The sequence below is a fragment of the Dermacentor silvarum genome, chromosome 1 (assembly GCF_013339745.2).
Source record: "Dermacentor silvarum isolate Dsil-2018 chromosome 1, BIME_Dsil_1.4, whole genome shotgun sequence".
Classification (NCBI taxonomy): Eukaryota; Metazoa; Arthropoda; class Arachnida; order Ixodida; family Ixodidae; genus Dermacentor; species Dermacentor silvarum.
In genome coordinates, this window is record NC_051154.1 from 181939022 (window position 1) to 181959482 (window position 20461).

The 20461-nt window shown below is 44.6% G+C and overlaps 1 protein-coding gene and 1 long non-coding RNA gene across 4 annotated transcripts in view; both read left to right on the forward strand.

Annotated features, from left to right (window-relative positions):
* LOC119436490 (chorion peroxidase-like) overlaps positions 1 to 20461 on the forward strand; it is a 70893-nt gene that overhangs the window by 22471 nt on the left and 27961 nt on the right. Inside the window, exons 4-8 of one of the 3 annotated variants that reach the window (XM_049658140.1) lie at positions 9712 to 9855; positions 12238 to 12364; positions 13993 to 14201; positions 14787 to 14957; positions 18866 to 19045. In XM_049658140.1, coding sequence (XP_049514097.1) covers positions 9712 to 9855; positions 12238 to 12364; positions 13993 to 14201; positions 14787 to 14957; positions 18866 to 19045 — 831 coding nt within the window. The remainder of the gene's footprint in view (positions 1 to 9711; positions 9856 to 12237; positions 12365 to 13992; positions 14202 to 14786; positions 14958 to 18865; positions 19046 to 20461) is intronic. The other 2 variants (XM_049658139.1, XM_049658138.1) reach the window with 2 other exon arrangements.
* LOC119436491 (uncharacterized) lies at positions 43 to 6422 on the forward strand. Its single transcript, XR_005189060.2, has 3 exons — positions 43 to 269; positions 5654 to 5737; positions 6286 to 6422. It is a non-coding gene; the product is annotated as an uncharacterized LOC119436491 (long non-coding RNA).

Here is a 20461-nt window from a genome sequence, read left to right on the forward strand (position 1 = left end):
TGCGAGAGCGTAAACCCCCCTCGGGTCGAAATCAAGAACACTCGACGGGCAGACGGAGCCTTTCCTTGGCTCCGACGCGCGCCTTGTCGACTGGGCGCTGACGGGAGTGAAACTCGTTGGGGGCTTCTCTTTTTCTCCTGATTTCAATAGCGACTCTCCACCTCTAGGATCGGCCGGTTACACTGAGTGGCCGACTCAGTCGTCCGCCTGACTCCCAGGTCGGCGGCAACTCCGAAACTCTCCTCGCCTTCGAGTCTACGCACACACAGGTGAGCAGCACCCACTTCGCGATGACTGGGCCAGCCCCAGGAATTAACTGTTCTGAGGAGGCCATGTGTCGTAATGTGTAAGGAGCGGCGCCGACAAGAAATTGCATGTTTGATGTGAACACTCTGTTCCTGTGACAGGGTGGGTATCCGATAGCCAGTGTGGTGTCTCCGACTCAAAAAGAAACGAGGGCTATTTTGCCAATTTCTTTTTGCGGAGCCAGTTTCGATGACACCGGCCAGTCAAGGCTGTACTTTGATATACCAGCACGAATGAGCGCCGGGAGGCAAACATATAACAAGAACGTAAAAGATCGCTTTTAAACGGCAGACCAGTAATTGAAGTCTGACTCATTGCAATCTGTAATTTTTCAATTTATTGTGATGGGAGAGTAAATGGTAGTAAAGGAGAAAGGGTTCTATTGGACGAGCCTCATGAACCCATCACGCCAGGCGGAGGTGTTGCCAGAAATAATTGTAGGTCATCTGTAATTTCGCACGTGTTTGCCTCATAGTGCAAAACCTTTAACATTTTTGGGTACAAATTCAGATCTTCAAGCTTATCTTATCTTACACTCAGAAGATGCAAAGATAAACATTTTCGTGGAACGCGATGCCAATGTGTCATTAAATGTTTCACTATCAGCTTTTGGCCTTTAGTAAGTTATTTTCGCTATATTTTAAAATCGAGGTCTCATGTTCATCTTCTTTCTGGGTTTTACGTGCCAAAACCAGTTTGATTATGAGGCACGCCGTAGTGGAGGATTCCGGAATAATTTTGACCACATGGGGTTCTTTAAGGTGCACCTACAACGCAAGCACACAGGCGTTTTTGCATTTCGCTCCATCAAAATGCGGCCGCCGCAGCCGGGATTCGATCCCCACGACCTTGTGTCTCAGCAGGCACCAACTTAGCTAACTGAGCCACCGCGGCGGATATCGAGGTCCTCTGTGTTTTCAGAGGGAGAGCAGGGTGACGCGCTGGACAGACAGAAGCTTAAAATAATGTACGGGGTGATTCTTTTTAAGTTTTCCAGGATTTTAAAAATCGCCTGTGGTAGACATCATAATTATTGTACTTGCATTGGATTATTCGAAGAGGCGGACATTACAAGCCCTACAATCAAAACACATATTATACTAATCAACAAGAATGCACTAATTAACTTAGTAATTATTTACATTATGGCCCACATTGCCATTTACGAATTGTAGCCGGGGAAATGAATCTACAGGATGACTCCAATTTCGAGATATTATTTCTCAAAGTGTGGGACGAAATACATTGGCGATCCAGTTACTTTTGTGCTTCAGTGCATAAAAGAGAGTTATGTTAAAGGAGGAGGAATAAACTTATTTAGGGAAATGGGCAGACGATAAAATCGTCCGAGGTGGGCGGCGTCCCTAGTCCAGGATGCCGTGGGCCTGAGCCGATATCTTGGCCCTGCTCACCAGGCGATGCTGGTCTTTAGGGCTCGGGCTTGTCAGCTGGGCCTCCCACTGCTCGACGGTTGGTCCGGTGATGGGTGGTTGTCGATGGGTTTTGTTGACATTCCCATACCATGTGGTAGAGGGTATTGGGCGCAGAGCAGAAGGCGCATTTGTGAGTATAGCTCGTAGGATACATGGCGTTGTAGCAGGGTGCCATGCGGGAATGTGCCGGTCTGTAGTTTGCGGCAAGATCACTGCCTCTTCTCTTGTTAGCTTGGGATGCGGGGGTGGGTAGATCCTCCTGCCCAGTCTGTAAGGACTCAGGATATCGGAGTATCTTTTCGGGACGCTATCATGTTGGTCTGCCGGTGCTCGTGAACCCGGTGGGATAGCCCGGAGAATGTGATCTCGGGCAGCAGCGTTAGCCGCTTCATTACCCGCCAGGGGACACGTGTCCCGGGGCCCAGACAATGTACAGTTGTATGTTAAAAACTAAGTGGAACAACAGTGGTTTTTTACGCGGTGTTTGATGGCGCATATCTACAAACTGGCGTAATTCTGGAAATTTATTTAGACTGGATTTGCCTTGAAAACTCTCGGGCTACAATTCGTAAATTGCAATATGTGCCATAAAATAATTAACTGCCTAGTTAATTATTGATTTTTTAATTAGTTGATATGTGTTTCGATTTCTCATGGAAGTAATGTATGCGTCTCTAAATAATCCAGCTCAAGGACTAGGACTAGAATGTTGTGTGCAACCAGCGATATTTAAAAATTCCAGAAAACTTAAAATTATCGCCTCGTAGTGCACATGTGCCATATGCTGTATCAGGTTATACAGCATACAAATGTGAAACGTACTGAAGTTTCTTCACCGTGCGCTGACGCCATTACGCGCATACCTTGTGGACCTCGTTTTGTCGTACGTCCAGTAAGTTAAGTGCGAAGGTTCTGTCCCGCAACGCACGAAGCATAATAAGACGCTCTGCATAATAATGTAGACACTTTATGGAATAAACTTTCAGTTTAACTTAAGTACCTCGCTTTGCACAGAATCATTGCTTAAAGAAAGAAAAAAAAGGATACATATAATTACGATGTGATTAGCATAACCTTTTCAGAAGCTTTATTGCAGTATACAGCGACAAAAACTGTGCCTCAATTTATACTAGAAAGAGACAGAAAAAATAATACATGAAGGCAGAGAGGTCACTAGAGAGATAGCTTTTGCATAGAATCAGATGAGCCCAAAGCAGAGAGTCTCACCGAAGGTTTCAGGCTGCTTGCTCCTTAGAACAGAACCACGTGTCACGCTTTTCCTGAACATTCAGTAAGCGCCGCTAGAAAGGAATACCAAGACAAGTAATAAACATGATGTTTACAGCCAGGCCTCCGAAGGATGTGTATTTGCTCATTGATTTTCACTTTCCAAGGACACAAAAATTTCATAACTTTGAAAAAAAAAGGACCTCTCCTAAAGCACAGCTGCGGTTCCGCTACGCGTTAGAAGCAATGCCATGTCTGCAGGATGTAACTTCCCCTGATAACATGTGCAGTATTTCGATGTATAAGCTCGAGGAAATTAGGAGAATTCATTGGTTTAACTGCTTGCGTGTTTTGTAACTGAGCGCGTCGTGAACTTTTTGCAAATATTGTCTATCTAATATGAAGAGATTAGTGATATTTTTTTCTTTTACATTCGGCTAGAGAGGTTTCTGCAAGCTTCTCATGAATAAAAACAAAGGGCGCGAACGAATAAGACAACCATCCGACAAAATACTTGCACGTGTAATCTACCGATGGTACTTGATGAGGCCGTTAAGATAGCCATCGAACGGTGCAACATTTACACAGCCACAGCCTGAGAACCACGACACCACGGCGGGTGGAAGCCAACATTGGCCCCACAATCTCCATGGCACAGTGCCATACGTTGAGAAGCGTCTCCAAAGCTTGTGAGCTGCAGACAACCGTATAATCAAGGGACCCACAAGAATTGCAGCAAACGTTTTTTGTGATGCTATGTTAATGCGTCGATTATCGAGTGCAACCAAATTGGATAATTCAGAATGCGTAGTCAAAGAATGAATATTTCGTTATCGTTACGCGTGTTGCTATTAACGCTTGACTTAGTGGTGGTCCCTCGAGCCCCCGTTTCTCGGAAACTACATGCCTCTGCCTATTTGCTAGGTCCTCCATTATTATTTTCATTTATATTATTTGCCTCAGTCAACAATTTGCTGATCTGGCCAGCATACCACGTCATCTTTAGAGCACACTCGGTGAAACCGGAGACGGGAATAGGAAGCCAATACTGTATGTAAAAAAAATACAACCCGAAGCAAACTTTCTTGCTTTTAACCCTACCGGTTTACAGGCAGAAAGAAGGAAGAAAGTACGGAGACACGTGGCCGGCCGGTATTTTGCGGCATTCTGGGGAGTTTCCAGAGCATAATATGTTAGACATGCCACACCACCTGCTCGGCTCTATTACATGTTCTTTACGAGGCGGACACACAGAAAAGTATGGACATAATGTGCTCCATCGCGGCGATTTCGTTTGAGGGGGCGACAAAAACAGACAAAACGATCGCGTGACAGAAATTATGCCACCGAAAGAACCGCAATAAGGGTTTCCCACTGCCTGACGTAATCAAGATCCGGAGAACGGCACAAGAAATGGAAGATTGAGGACTCTTGAGCGGCGTCTCACCAACTTTGTCGATCGCGACGACTACCAAGCTACTATACTGCACTGATAATATCTAGACATATGTGCGCGAATCAGGATATCCTCGACATTATTGAAGTTTTAAGTCTTTTTTTTTTTTAGTTCGAGTGTGGATACTCGACCTTAGAGCTCGGCATGACGGAAGATGAGTTGTTATAGCTGAACTCGACCAGCTCGCTTGTTGAACAAAGCATTCGAGCCAGTGGGATTCCTGGAGCAGCACCAACACATGTTGTGGTAACTGTTATGTGACAAAATTTCTCGTAGATCAAGTCCCCCTGCAAGTCTCGTGACTTCCATACACCTCGGTAGGAGATGCATCGGAATCACTACACTGCAAAATTGTTATGTTTGGTTCAGTTCATGTGAAAAGAAAAAAACGATTCGCGTTGGAGGCTTGTGAATGCCTGTTCGCAATAAACAAAAAAAATCTACAACTTTACTCTCCATCAGAAAACCTCGCGAAGTTGTTGAAGTTCAAAATTGTGTCTTCTAATCAGCGGCTGGTAATTGATTAGGCTGGATATTGGGCTGCTTGTTATAAGGAACAAACAGTTTTCTGTATTTCGCGCGATTAGGTGAGTCCATTCGTATAAAATAACCCTGACTTCCAAAAATTCCGGTATGATTCACGTATTTAATATTAGATGAACAGCACATAGTAGACGAGCACCAACAAATGATACTTCCACAACTATTTTTGGTAGGCGGATCCTGTAAAGATGTTCGGTTCCGTCTCTGGCCACTTGGTATCAGCAGTTAGCGCCGTTAAGAAAGATGGAAGACAAACGAGGAGAAGGAGAGACAAGGAGAGAAAGTTTCGAGGCAACTTTGGCTTCACGTGTTGGTGCGATAAGACCTTGAGGGAGCTCCCCCGAACGAGTGGTTCGCTTATATCCGTGTCGCTTTCCTGTAAAAAGGCATCCGCGTGAACGGCTGGCATCTGCCGCCACGCACGTGTCCCTGGCGGCGTTACGCCGTTGACCCTGAAGCTGTGCTGCATTGCGGAAGAGCGCGCTGGTATCAGCGCCGGTGGAGCGTGCCGCGCCCGCTGTGTCGCGCGGAAGACGTGCATGCTGCATGCTTATCGGGTGAAACCTGAGGATTCCGCCTACTTCCATCGGAAGTGTACGGCATCTGTCGCCGGGACTGCTGGCTGCCAAAGCGACCGGTGTAGTGTCGTTGGGGCGTCTGAGCGCGCCTGCTGTCCCGCTTTCTGCAGGCACAAAGATGCGGACTCTTCTCTTGACCGGTGTCCTGGCCCTGCTTCTCCTGGCTGATCCGAGCTGGGCGCAACGCAGGAGAGGTATGCTCATCTCGATGTACCATCATGCCTTCAGACATCGTCGCGGACTGAATTGCCACGAGCTATGTAGGCTGTAGCTTTTATCTGTCTCCTCGAATAAACATGGTGAGCAAAAAAAGCAGATAGGTTTTATGAGCCGAAGTCTACCCTTTCACACAATAAAGATAGCCCTGGAGAACAAGCGCGAGTTGTATTCACCAAGGCAGGACCCTGAACAAGAGTCCTGGCTCGGTATCTACAGGACATAGTACGTTGCCCAAGCTCTCCTAACTAGTGCTTTCTCGGCCGCTAGTTTAGAAAACTTCTGGTCACATTCCAAGCCTCTCGCAGCATCATAGCTCCTCCCTTAGATATGACTTTCTTCGAAGGAAGCTAAGTGCTTGGCCATTTCGTAAAAAAAAAATGCAAGTCCCACTCGTGGCCGAGCTCTCTTCTTTCTCTTTCCGCTGTTACCTTCATGTTCTCGTGCGCTGGATCCCGGTGAATACCGATAAGTTCAAACCCTTTCGTGCACCGAACGTGGCATTGTTGTGTTTGATGCGGTGCAGGACAAGGTGCCAACCGCGGTCAGTCCCGCAACCAGTCCCGCAACCAGTCCCGCGCCCAAGGCCAGCCGAGCCAGAGACAGGTAGCCGCGGCCGGGCGCCCCAACTCAGACTGCCAGACGGCGTCTGGTCAGCCGGGCGTCTGTCAAGCCTGAGCCACTGCGTGTTCCAGTTCAACGCGATCGAGGACATCGCAAGCTCTAGTTGCGGTGAGGGCATCCACGTCTGCTGCCCTCTCGACACGCCAGCGGCATCGGGACAGAGTGAGTAAGACGAACTAACAAACTATACACGGATTTTTGAACAATCTGCCTTTCGCCCGCGATATCATGATCCTCCTATAGCAACTGGCATGTACACTATTTTTTATTAAGCATGTTTGTAATCTACTGTGCAAATGACCAGAATTGACTGTGAACCGTGAAATTCGGGGTGCGTTGCGTCCCCAGAACTCTAGATCTCCTTAGCAGGACTATCGCTTTCAACTTCAATGGTTTGGGAGTTCCAGCATTTCCACACGGTCCAGCAGCAGCTCTATAGTCATACGCTCAGTAAGCTGGGAGCAGTTTAAAGTGATGACACATCTAACACACTAAAATTCAGCGTATAACAGGCTGATCCGCAGGGATGTGCCCGTAAAGTATACGAAAATAGAGGTCATTTTTTTCAGTACTGATCATTGTATACTATTTTACATTTATCTGGATTTGTTGAATTAAAATTAAATAACTTTTGCCTTTTACTTTTTCCGATTAAGTTACAGAAGCTTTAACTTGAAACAATAGTTCACACCTGTCTCATTGACAGTAGTGTCAGTGTAACTGTAGAGAGAAGCTGACAGTGACGACTTAAGATATCTGATTTTAATCCGTTAACATTACTCCCAGTGCTTTTATTGAGCATTGCGAGTAAAGTTGTTAGACATTACGAATTTATGAAAGTCAGATCACACTACCCTGTGTTGAACACGCAGTGGATAAGCCGAACCGGTTAGTTCTTTGTCTGGCCATAACTGGACTTGCATGCTGCACGAAAATTATTTGCCAAAGCGGGGCTGACGCTTATTGTCTATTTTTTTTGTTAACGCAAGAGCCTTATATGTCTCGTCAGTCAGTCGACCTTGACCGAAAACGCGTCGACGACACGAAGGGTGCAAATAGGCTACGAACTCTCGACCTTTGGTCGGAGTCGAACCCTCGGCCTTTTGTGGTAATTAAGATAGAGTTGATTAAGGCACGCGCACCCACGACCTTTGATGGGAGTCGAACCCATGATCATAGGCAGTTGGGCTTTCGCCTTCAAGTCGTCTTAGGGACAATATAAGAGACCCAGTGAATTTTTAAAATTGTTTTACAAATTGAATACAAATATTTGCACACTGTGTACAACTCAATAGCCAATGGCTAATAATGATGCCATTTACAAAACTGCAATTGGCAGTAATATAAGTTAATAAATAGTGTATGTGCACAAATAACAACAAAGAGAGGCTCGGGAATAAAATACACAAAATTTTACATCATAACAGTGATGGAGAGCAGTTAATTAGCAAACGAAATGTCGCTCTCAATTACTACTTCATTTTAAAGAGAAAAAAAACACAGAACACATATTAATGTCTTATAGAACTAATAGAACGAAAAAAGTAGACATTCAAATACATACACAGACAAATAGGTGTGCACATAAAATGAGCATTTCAGACTGATTGCGCTGAAAATTACTGAAAACAGTGCTTTTTTTCACCAGTGTGATATATTTTGCTTGGTTTTATTTCAACTGATACGGTGTTCCACAGTTTTATACTGATAAATATAACCAGTATGTGCTCTTATATATATCTAGTGTGTGTGTGGGGGGGGTGGGGGAGGGAGGGGAGACGTATATTAATGTTGCCAGCACTTTTATGCCGTGTTAGACGAGCTGGAATGCAAAATATTGAGACATGTTACTGATAGTTGATTTTTACCAAGTTTTTAAAACATTTGACCATATTTAATTCACGTAGATCGTCGAACGGCAATATTTGCACTTTCAGAAAAATGGGCTTCCTAATTTAATTTCGCTGGGAAACGTTTATCGTACGGATGGCCTGTTTTTTTAGACGTCGAAGAGGTTCAAGTTACGTCGTCGAAGTCTATCCTTAAGACTCAATGCAATATAACTGATGACAATGGACAAAAAAAAAATGCGAAGAATGTTTGAAAATGTTGCCAGTGCCGGCAAGATGCTAGCTAAGAGCAAACATTTTGTGTATGGCATTGCCAACGTAAATGGCTGTCAAGAATAACACCAAGATAAGAATAGGATTCAGTGCGTTCAAGTGAACATTGATTAATGGACTAAGTGATACCATCACTGTTGACGTTTTATAACCGGTAACGCAAAATTCTTTATTTATTCTTGGTGGTTTAATTTATTAACATGAAATCAATCAAAAACCGCAGCAAGATACATTTGTACTTTTTCTTCTATCTCCTCAATGTTGTTTACCAGTGATTATTGTAGCAGTGCTAACGGCATACTTTTCCATAGCACGGCTAAAACTTGTCTATCTTTTTTTTCTTGCGAAACTGTTAGGGCGCTGTTCAATACGCTAGACAAGAGCATAGTTTTTGAAATGGCTGCTACGACGTTTATCACGGGCACTTTTCCTTGCCGCATTCAATAAAAAATTGAATGATAATAAATGGTGGTACTATAGTACAGCTTACAGCTTCATAACATTAGAAAAATACATACTCTGAGTATAACTACCTTTGCTTATTTGTGCAAAAGGAGGAGATCTCGGAGAATGATCCTGCGCGAAGACTGGCGATTTGCTTTTAGCAATGGTATTTCGCCCATGATCATCACATGCAGAGCCTCAAGAAACTCCGGGATTCGCAAAACGATTTCGGCTTTTCAATTTTTTTCTGTTACACCTTAGCGCACTGAACCAACTGATTATTGCGCATTTGAGAAAGATTTTTTGATTCGCTCCTGTTCTTTATCATTTCTTATGGCTGTCTTAGTGTCTTGTAGGCGTTGATAGCTGGTAGTTTATTTTACTTTAATATTCATTTTCAGTTAACAATTTCCTTATTCTATCAGTGGTAATTTATTTGAATGAAATCTAGAGCATGACATAATCTCGTTGGATTGGAAGGGAACATGATGGATTCATGTTAGGAGATAACTTTCATTTGTTTCTATGGATTTGTTTCGGCGGAATGGGTTTAACGGGAACACCGAATTACGCGCGGGCTTTTTACAGCGCCGTGCAATGGCCGGCGTCTAGCCACTGCTTCTTGATGGACATTTGAACTGCCTGTAACCACTCAAGGCTGTTAAGCAACAAACAACTGACGAAAGAAACAACTAAAAAACCGTTTTCCCTCACTATAACTGAGAGTTCCCAGCTAAGGGCGCATGTTTCTTTCCGCTCAGGTCCTATAAGTAGACCCGTGACTGTGATTGGACGAAGAGTAGCTGTGCCAAAAATCTCCAAGGATGATTTAGACATCGCTGGAAGAGCCAGTCTGAGTGTCGTCCGCGGAATCGAAGACACCGAGAGAGCTTTGCTGAACGACGGTAAGTAGAGAATACCACGTTTCGCTATAGGTTACAGCATTTGCAGAACATGACTCGCTCACTTGCGCATTTATTTTGACATGTGCCACAAGCTAGCTCATGCTCAGTAGCTGCTCTTTTTGTTGGCACGAGGTTTGCGCACATGTTTGTCCGTCTCATTTTTATTGTCCGTTGCGTGAAAAATACAGTGCAGTAAAGAGAACGACGTCATTCCAACTAGCCCCAGTTGAAGCGTTATTGAAAGCTGGGAAATGCACTCAAAAGTAAATTTGGTTGTAAATTATGATTGTGACGGGCTTGTTTACTTGGTGCCTGATCGTTACGTGTACTAGTGTGAATAGTTCAGAGAAAACGGACACTAATCATCTTTGTTTATCCGTGCGAGGCTTATACTGGGGGACAAAAAAAATGTCTTGCTAAGTTCAGTTGCTTGCTATATATATATATATATATATATATATATATATATATATGAATTATAATGCTAACGCATTTCCCTCGTATTTAGCACTAAATCGCCACAGAATTTTTGTGGTGAAGCAGTTATTTCGTCGAAAATGAATACCCCGAACTGAGTGCTGTGCAGATACATAGTTTCGCGGATAGTGCAGGAAGCGTTACGGAAAGAGTGGTTAGATTTAGCAAAGCTATTGAAGTATTCGTGCTTATAACTAAGGGAAAGAGATTGGAGCTGGGAGAAAAGTCAAGAAGACAACGGCGAATTTAGAAACCATAATTTCTGCACGTCGTTTGGGCGTTCCGACAATTTAGCTACAGCGGCGACCATTGAGCTGTGTAGTAATTGAAGTGTAGCATAATTGAAATACAGCCGGGGACGGGTACTTGCTACACCGGGCAAGTGTCGGCCCCCTACATTTCCGTGTACTAGGTTTGCGGGATAATGAAGCCACGCTTGCGATCGTGAAAACGCATCCACCAGTAGGACGCAATCCAACGCAAATGAGCGCGCCGTCGTTCAGACGGGACAGGAGGTGACCCTCGACTCGACGGGTACCTGACATTAAATAACGTGGGACAACACCCGCCAGGCGCTCCCCCTCCCCCTAGCCAAATACGAGACCCCCCCCACCGCCCTCAAAAAATTGTTGGCTACGTCACTAAGCTGAAGGCGCATGTTGTGAATAATGCTCAAAGTGGCTGGTGTGTCGGAGAAGCAACATGTTGCCACGTCGAGATACAAACAGCAAGTAACATTTATTACCTTGGCTTACGCGCTCGCTCCACTCGCGCTGCATTAACGCGCGCTTCATCGTCGTAGGCGCATCGGCGCCACTACAAAGGCACTTATAGAGGTTGCAGAGCGTCTACATATGCAAATCACATGTTCCAAGTTCTCATCTACGCTGGCAGTGGGCCACATGAGCGCGCAGAATAGCTTATTTTTCTATAAGTCATTCGTGTAAGCTACATTCAAACGAAGGTGATGTAGGCACGTTCGGCCGCGCCTAACGAGACTACGTGGCACGTAGAAGCAAGTTCGGGTCGAAATTACATGTGGGGCCTGCAGTGTCGCTCTGTGTCACACCACGGGCTACGATGCAAGCACCACTTAATAACTAAAACGAGAGTTACACAAGAGCATGGTAACGTTACTGACTATGCCACAGTGGACGTGCGCCATTTAAGTGCAACAATGGCTCATACTATAGGCCAGTTCATGTCTCTAATTATGTGTTTTTGCAGGCGCGATCACTTCAAGGATTGAATAGCGGCCTGTGTGAAACTGAAGATCACCCACTCCCGATGACAGGCTGTTTTAAAAGCAGTGCAGTCAGCTCAGTAGCTGTGGCAGATGCCCTGTGAACGAACTTTTGCGAGATTGGTCTTTATTGACACGCTCCAAGTGCCTACGGATGACGATGCAGGCATAACAAATCCATCGGTGTGAATAAATCAGCGAGTAGTGCGGGAGCTGCAAGACTTGATTAAGTGCAAAATATTGTAGAACTGGCCGAGGCATTTCAGCTTTCCTCTTACTGTTAGGTACTGCTGTAGATAAACAATGGGTACTGACGTGCACCTTATATGCACAAGCCGGCCTTGAAACTTTTAGCGAGAAGCGCTCAGGTACAAGGCGGGGATGTGAAGCACCCTCGATCGCGTTTGCTTTTCCGACGACGATAAGTAGAACGGGGTCTCAGAAGCGGGAAAGTGAGTATCTGACCCTCCTGCTTTCCTATGGCAAACATGATCATGTGTAGATAGCATGTGTGGAGTATTAGGATTGCCGTAGTAACACATAGAACAAGGCAAACAAAGAAAATAAACTGAATGCCCTTCTGTTTTCACGTGCTTTAAACTGCGCAGATGATTTTTTTTTAAATATCCAGGTTCTTAATCGTGAACTCTGTCTGGCTTCAGGTTTTTTCGCAAAGCGGCATACGACCGCGTCCCTGCATGCTGCCTTCTTCGGTTCCAAGCCAATCGTCCAGTCTCTCGGCAGGGACGGTCTCATCGGCTTGGAAGCCACGCGGGAGCTCGCTCGCAGGTACGTTCCCCCACATGACTGCAGCTGATGTAGTTTTCCATTATAAGACCTCCTGCGAATGCGTCAGCGACACTCTGGCTCCCCTTTGCCGGGAGGGAGGGCTGGAAAAGTGTTTATAAAGCGATCTCATCAGTGCAAAAACAGGGGAAAAAAGCGAATGTAATGTGGGCGCGTATTTCGCAGTTTGGCAAAAATAAGACGTATACGTATGCCACTGTGGATGTCTCTGTTTAAAAGTGACATAGATGGTGAAAGGTGCATTGGCTCATAATTTGAAGAAAGGTTGTAACTGCGCGAAAAAACGAAGACAAGCGTAAGGAACACACAATACACCACGAGCGCAGACTGCCAACTGTTTATTCTTGATAATCAAAGCATAGGCTATTTCACACAAGAACCCAGGCACGTGACCACATCGTCATTCACACTTGTGCAGATAACATGAAAGAACATTCTGCAGACTAACTGTGTAGCAGTGCGGGAAACTGATTCGGGAACTCGAATGCGGCGTCCCTGCCTGTCGTCTTGCACTTGTAGTTCGCCTTTTATTAAAGTAAGCTTTCTTTAGTGTGTCACAGTGGCTTTCTCTTGTAGTATATGGAGCTCTCAGAACATGTATCATCCCAAAAACATTAAAACGCGAGCGAGTAAAAATCGGCCACAACACGCACAAAAGTTTCTGCACTCATCGACATTGGTCATGTGTGTGGGTTTGTGGATACGAATTGTAGATTTTCATTGACAGCTTACCTAGAAACCGGCTGCATTATGATAGTGTATCGCAGTGAGAAGTAATTGCAGACAAGAGGTTTTTGTATCTACCGTTTTTTTTTTTTTCACTCGTTCAATGTATACCGACGGTGCACATGCTGCGGGCGCGGCTTATGCTGCGATCATTCGCCAAATATATGCCTTCCAACAAAGCGAATGTTGCAGCTCCTAGCATTCGCTGATAAATATTTAAACGCACTGGTAGAAATTACGTTTTAACTTCGAACACAACGGATGCAATTTTAAATTGTTCGCAAGCATGGAAGTACTTCTGCAGCTGCCTGCGATCGAATATACTATTCTTCATGCATGGATGTCGCACACCAGCCACCGAAAGGAAGGTGCGTGAGATACGCGCACAGGTATATTTCTAGGTATACTTGCACACATGAAGGCAAGTTGCACTTTTTTCTTCTTTTTGTTTTCAAGAGCGTTGGGAGGAGAATGCTATGACTATGAGAATGAGAATGCTGTGACTATGAACTCACAGTTGTATTTTTCCTGTTTGCAATGACAGATAGAAATAATACATACGACAGCATGTTTCTTTTTTGTCATAAATAAACCCTTCCATCAATCACAAAAGTTGTCTCATATAAGCATGCATTCTCTAAGCGACATAGTCGAAGAAATTAGAGTAAAGTCAGATAAACACGAACAATTAAAGAAAGTAAATTATTTGTAACAAACGTAAACTGAAATCTTCGCTTCAGTTCTATAACACTGACCACGTCAGCAAGAAAAAAGAATCCGTAATATTTATGGCAGTCTTTACGTCAATACTGACGTGGCGTATACACGGTGCTTGCTCGAGTATGCGCAAGATCGCCGCTCTCCAAGATACTTCGCACTCGCAGATTCAACCTGGACTCGACACAGGGTCGAGACGGTCTTCAGAGGTTCAATTTCCAGAACACGGTGATCGCCGATGCTTGCCCAAAGATCCCCCGCTGCCCATCTACAAAATACCGTTCCGCCGATGGTCTCTGCAACAATCTGCAAAATCGCGAGTGGGGCAAGTCGCTGACTGCTTTTGAGCGGTTCATGCCACCCAACTACGCCGACGGTAAGCATGCACGACAAAAGCAACAAAAAATAGAAGTTCAATATAACTTTCTTGGAATTATAATATTTTTAGTGATTTCATTATTGAATATGCTGAAGAAACATTTCTAACAAAACTGGTGTTCTACGTGGCCTCATGTGAGAAGCACGGATTATTTAAGAGATAAGATTGAGTGCCGGTATAGAATGAATTGTTGATGGCAGAATGGGGTTAATCAAAGATTACTGCAAGAGACCTTTGCCCCACAGTGAGCATTAAATAGGTTAATGATGAATACATCAGAAGCCCGAAAGGGATGTATCAATAGACTGCCACGACAGTTCGTTCAGACATGCATGTCTTGTTCGGCAGAAGCGGAAAAACGGGACACAAATCGCTCAAAGCTCGAACTAAAAACTGTTGATTTCTGAAAGCAACAGCAGTTTTAAGTTGTTCGCTCTCTGTGCGATGTCTGCCTTAATAGGTCGCTTCTGTTTCGTTTTGTGCTGTTGAGCAGCGCGTTTATATTGATAAAAGTACAACCAACAGGATCCAATTCGCAGCCTTGTTAGCTCACATGCTTGCCCTCCACTGACAACATTGCAGGGCTCACGCTTCCGCGAGTCAGCATCGATGGAAACCCGCTTCCCAACCCGAGAAAGATCTCCGTCGCGGCGGATCCTGACGCTGATTTCCCCAATGAAAGGAACACACTCATGCTCATGCAGTTCGCCCAGTTTGTCGACCATGACCTCACTCTGACTGGAGTATCCCGATGTGAGTCCACAATGAACTTTCTCGTTATATCATGTGCCATGGCCTTACTTCGAACAGAAACCTGCCAAAGTGTGTCCCTGGCAAAAAAATTTACTCGTCATCCTGGCCCTAGGAAAGTATATGTCCAGCGAAGCTGTTCAAAACCACCACTACAACTGCCGAGGGGCGTATGCAATGCTTTATGGCTTTATAGTAATGGTAGTAATGCTATTTTAGAGTAATGGTAGTAATGGTAATTTTGACAGCATGCCGCCGCCTATAGCGGTGCTACAACATTGAAATCAGTTACTAGGCTGGTTATTTTATATACGAAAGTCTAGGGACGTCACTCCCCACGTCGCAAGCTGCCGTCGCCGCGGCTTCTGCCCTCTGCCTTACGGGAGTATGAGCCATTGCTCTTCCATGCAATGCCGCCGCGATCGACCCACCAATGTTTTCTGTCGACGTTACGCCACGAGGAAATCCCCGGATTCTAGCCATAGACAGCTTCGCTGTAAGACGGTATCTCAACAAATAATGGACCAAAGCGTGCCTTGAAGTAATAGGAAAATTATGGCGTACAGGTAAATTGCCCACCCAACACTTCCCTGCCTACGCTCAGGTACACGTTCGCTTAAGTTGCACCACAGAACTGGATTTTATAAAACGGGACAACTCTTAATTCTCAGAAATGTCATTTTTTCTCGCCAGTTTATTTCCGCCGAAATTTTATTTAGCGTTCCAGATGTGCAGTGAACGCACAAGAGGGCCTTGAAGAGAGACATTTACATCGAATGAAATGTCATTCTAGTCATCTAGGGCATCGGGAAGAAAACCTCACTCGGCGTTACTATTTTCTCTTGCCAGGATTTCATAAAAACAACATTAGAAATCCACTTAATCCACTAGGTATTTTAGTGAGCCCGCAAGAGAATCCACCAAAATGTAAATGAGAAATGAGGTCGAATGCAATGAAGAGCACCCTTGAAAGGAACGAAAAGATTAGTTACTGCGGTAGGGAAGCCACTAATGCTTAGAAAGGCGCCTCTAAGTAATGCAATTTTATTTGACGTGACATTTGTTTGCCCACACGCAAAAGTTTTAATTTAATAATTTTCAACGAAACTTCTACGTTTTAAATAAAAAAAATTGCGCGAAGAGTTTTATGAAGTCATTTCCTTGCAATGCCCAGATTAATAATGAAAAGCACTAAAATAAGTATTGTCGTCTTTTAGTTACGAAGATTCCTTTAACACAATATGCAGGATCAGCTTGAATCCAATATACTTGTAAATCCACGAAAAATTAAAACAAATGTTTGTTTGAAACACGCTAAATACGACACCGCATCGGCTAACAGCGCACTTCTGTCGCACTGTTCTAAAATTTTATAAATTTACGCAGGAAAGCCGGATAGAGCATGTCTCGTTCACAAATATTACTTCGCTGAGTTTCTGCGGTCCCATGAAACCCACTTGTCTGGAGAGCGTCAGCGGTGTGCTTGTATAGAAGGGCGCTTGCGTCGTCCATCGTAGGTCGCTGTATAGAGACAACTGGCTTTCAATATGCGTCGCCATACGGCCTGGTTGCCGCTACTTGTGTGTCTCGCTATGTAATTGGCTTTCAATGCTGCATTTTATTGACGATACTGTCCTCCGTCCGGCAAGCCCAAGCAGTTGCCAAGATACAAATATATGATGAGCCTATCCGCGTGCGACCTATAGCCACCTATAGATTACTACAGCAGTTGCCTTCGCTACGTAGAAGGCAGCACGACTCGGCGATGGCCACGATGGCCTGCCAATAAGTCACCAGCTGGCTGCAGAAGGAAATTCCAATAGACGGCGCAAGCGCAAGCTGCCGCCCGCCGCTCCCGCGCTCTAGACAAGTATGCCGGGGGTTGTATACTCTTTTGACTTCGGAGCGGGACACGTAAAAGCAGAAGAGCGCAGAAGAGGTGTAAGCTCGAGCAAAGTGCGTGAGCCATTGGTCGGCGTAACACTCAGCCTTGTTCATTAACCGAAACTGCAGCATGCGAATTCAGATGGCGTAATTTCGGTAGCGGTCGTCGTTCTCTTCTCTCAAGGGACGACGAAACTGACACAAGACAACAATCCTCATACAATGAAATCATCAACATATGCAGAATGTAAGATCCTATCATAAAAAAAAGAAAAGAAAAAAATTTGACGTCAACCGGCCGTTTACGGGAACGACTGGTTGGACTTTACTTTTTATGACATGGTCTACACGTCCTCTAGCTCAACAAAGGCAAAACGTGCTCCGAGGCCGAGTATAACGCAGCATGTCATAATCCAAGCTGCTACAGTCACTGTTCTGCATGCCAGTGTTATGACACATTATATGGCTTACGAACACGCCATATACAGGGTGATCAAAGTTAAGTCGACAGTTTTTTTTTTTTTTTAAATTAGGTGCTTAGATGTACGTGAAGACCACATCTATACAGTACGGTTATGCGCCTAGGGGGACACAGAATGAGGTGGTAATTATTGATGTCGGTGGCTTAATTAACTAAAATTGAATAATTAACTTTTTAGTGGCTGCAGTAAGCAGGCATGTCTGTATTGAAAAATTATAGACGCAATTGTGTTTACACTCAGTTTTATTTGGCAGAATTCTTCTAGCGCATCCGTGCTCCGAGATATCGAACTGCGAAGTTTAATTGCCGTTCGCATGATTACGCATGCAAGACAGTCCATGCGTAATCAAGACTGGCGCAAAGCTCCTCCCTTTTCTGACGTGCCTGTTGTGTAGGGTGTTTAGTTTGACAACGGGGTGGAGGCATAGGCAAAAGTGATAACTGCCCCCCTTTCACTCTCGGCTGGCGTAATCGCAAAGCGCAGAAGTCGAAACCGCTATCAAAACACGGAACCGCGCAGCCTGTAACGATGGTAGCTTCTGTTATACCGAGATAAGGGTGGAGCTTTGCGCCGGTCCTCACTGTCTTGCATGCGTAATCATGTGAACGGCAATTTAAACTTCGCAGTTCAATATCTCGGAGCACGACTGCGCTAGAAGAATTCTGCCAAATGAAACTGTGTAGAAACACGATTGCGCCTAACTTTTCAATACAAACATGCCTGCCTACTGCAACCACTAAAAAGGTTATTATTCAATTTTAGTTAATTAAGCCACCGACATCAATAATTACCAGCTCATTCTGTGTCCCCCTGAGCGTGTAACCTTACTGTAGAGGTGGTCTTCACGTATATCCAAACGCCTAGTTAAAAAAAACCTGTCGACTTAACTTTGATCACCCTGTATACTTACATAAGCGTTTGCTAAAGGTGCGCTATAGACAAGTGTAAGCTTGACTCCATCTGGTGGAAATGGGAAAAAAATGGAAATACTGATTTTACCGCAAAAGTACCTTTGCATTTTGTGTCTATGAAACAATGTACTGGCCTTGTGCAGTAAGTGAATGAAGAGCGTCGCTTTAAGTCAACCTTTCTACAAGGGGACTTGTCTTCGTCAGGGCAGCAACTGCTTTCCTTACAAGCCTTTTTATGTACGCGTAGCTCACATTCCCCCCGCCCTCGTAGGAGACGAGGATTTCTCCTCTAGGAGGAGGAATCTCCTCTTCTATGAGGGGGGTGGGGGACATGTGAGCTACGGGTACATAAAAAGGCTTCTAAGGAAAGCAGTTGCTGCCCTGACGAAGACAAGTCCCCTTGTAGAAAGGTTGACTTAAAGCGACGCTCCACGTTCGACTACCGCTCATCACTTCAAGTTTCCACCTTTTTTTCAACGTCTGCCTTGTTTGGCTACTGACCTTCGTAACATAGGTGGTTCAGACCTTGCGGTGCTATACAGAACGTTGGAAAGACCGATTCGTCGAGCGAACCAGCGCATTTGCACTATAGCAGCACGCCTCATGCGTCTTGTATAACGCATGACCTTCGCAGTCCGCAACGGTTCGGCCATCACTTGCTGCGACGAGGAGCTGATGGCGAACCCGACCAAGCGCCACCACGCCTGCATGCCGATCGAACTGCCCGCCGATGACCACTTCTACGCTCAGTTCCAGCTGCGATGCCTCGAGTTTGTGCGCTCCGTTCCCGCACCAAGGCCCAAGTGCACTTTCGGTGAGCACGAGTTGCCGCTTCTTCCCGTAGCAGCCCGCGGAACGTTGCGACCACAAAGAATAATGCCACCGTTGCGTTGCCGCGGGCTACGTAACTGTCGCTCTCCAGACGGAGGCCTCAAGTGCACGGTTTCCCTCCCAAGTACTGATCAAGCATAGAGCTTAGCCATGGCCGATAACCAAATGAGTTCTGCTGAAATACGCGTTCTGAAGGCAGATTTACGAAAGAAAAATGTTGCCCTCCGCTTGACAGCAAAGCATACAGTGCTACAAGGAAATCGGTATAGGTTGCTTCTTATTCTTTATTTTCTAGCTTTAATGTATGCGATAAATCACAGACATTATGTATCACATACATTTTACTTTTATGTATGTGATAAATCATAAGGAATTGTAAAGAGCACTGCTTTCATTTAGCTTGCCCCTATCCACCTTAGCATGACAGTGGTCAATGTTGGTGGTCGAAAGATAAATAGATAAACGTATTACAGCAATTTATTGTTGCAATGTACGCAGAACTATTGTGGTTGACGGATCGTGAAGCAATTAATGAAAACAATTATGTTCCTGTACTACGAATATGCTTGCATAATTGACAAGGCAAAAAGTAGTAAAGCTACAGTTCCAACGTTCAAGTATGATCATTGTTGTATTTTTTTTGGCATGATTAAAAAACACAGATGTTGCCATGCGAACACTACGCTGGTCGCACCTTAGCTCATGAATAGGAATCGCTCTTTGTTTGCCAAACTGATATTGTTATTGGCGTGTAGATGTTTTACATGAGCACATAATATAAATGTATTTCTTATATCTGTTATTGACAGTAGTACTTTTGGAGCCTTAACAAAGCTTTCATTTAAGTAAATACTTGTATAAAGTGTTTTTGCTTCATGTGTTTCGAGAGACGAGTTTTGTTATTTTCGTTTGCCTTGATTGCAATATAGTGACTTTTTAATGTATGCTTTGTATCCGTTATTTAGCAGGCAGTCAGTTACCTTTCTGTTCATTATGCATTTATGTTTATTATGCATCACTGCTGCTTCGCGCCACGGAGTCAGGATCCAACAAGGTGGCTCGCTCCCACAATTTTGTCCTGCCTAGTAGGCAATAACAGTGTATTGCAATTGTTTTCGAATCTCATTTATCTCTCTCTATTTCAAAAAATAAAAGAGAGAAAGAAAGAAAGAAAGAGAAAGAAAGAAAGAAAGGAAAAAAAGAAAGAAAAAGAATACGGAAAATTAATTCATTAGAGAAGCTTATTGGACTAGTTGGTACATTGTTATACTAGGAGAATGCCAGCAAACTTGAAGAAGGGAAAACTCGAGAGGCAGGTATAGACAAAGCGACAGTCACCTTCCTCCCAGCCACCTTCCAGTCACCTTCCTTCCTCCCAGTCACCTTCCAGCCACCTTCC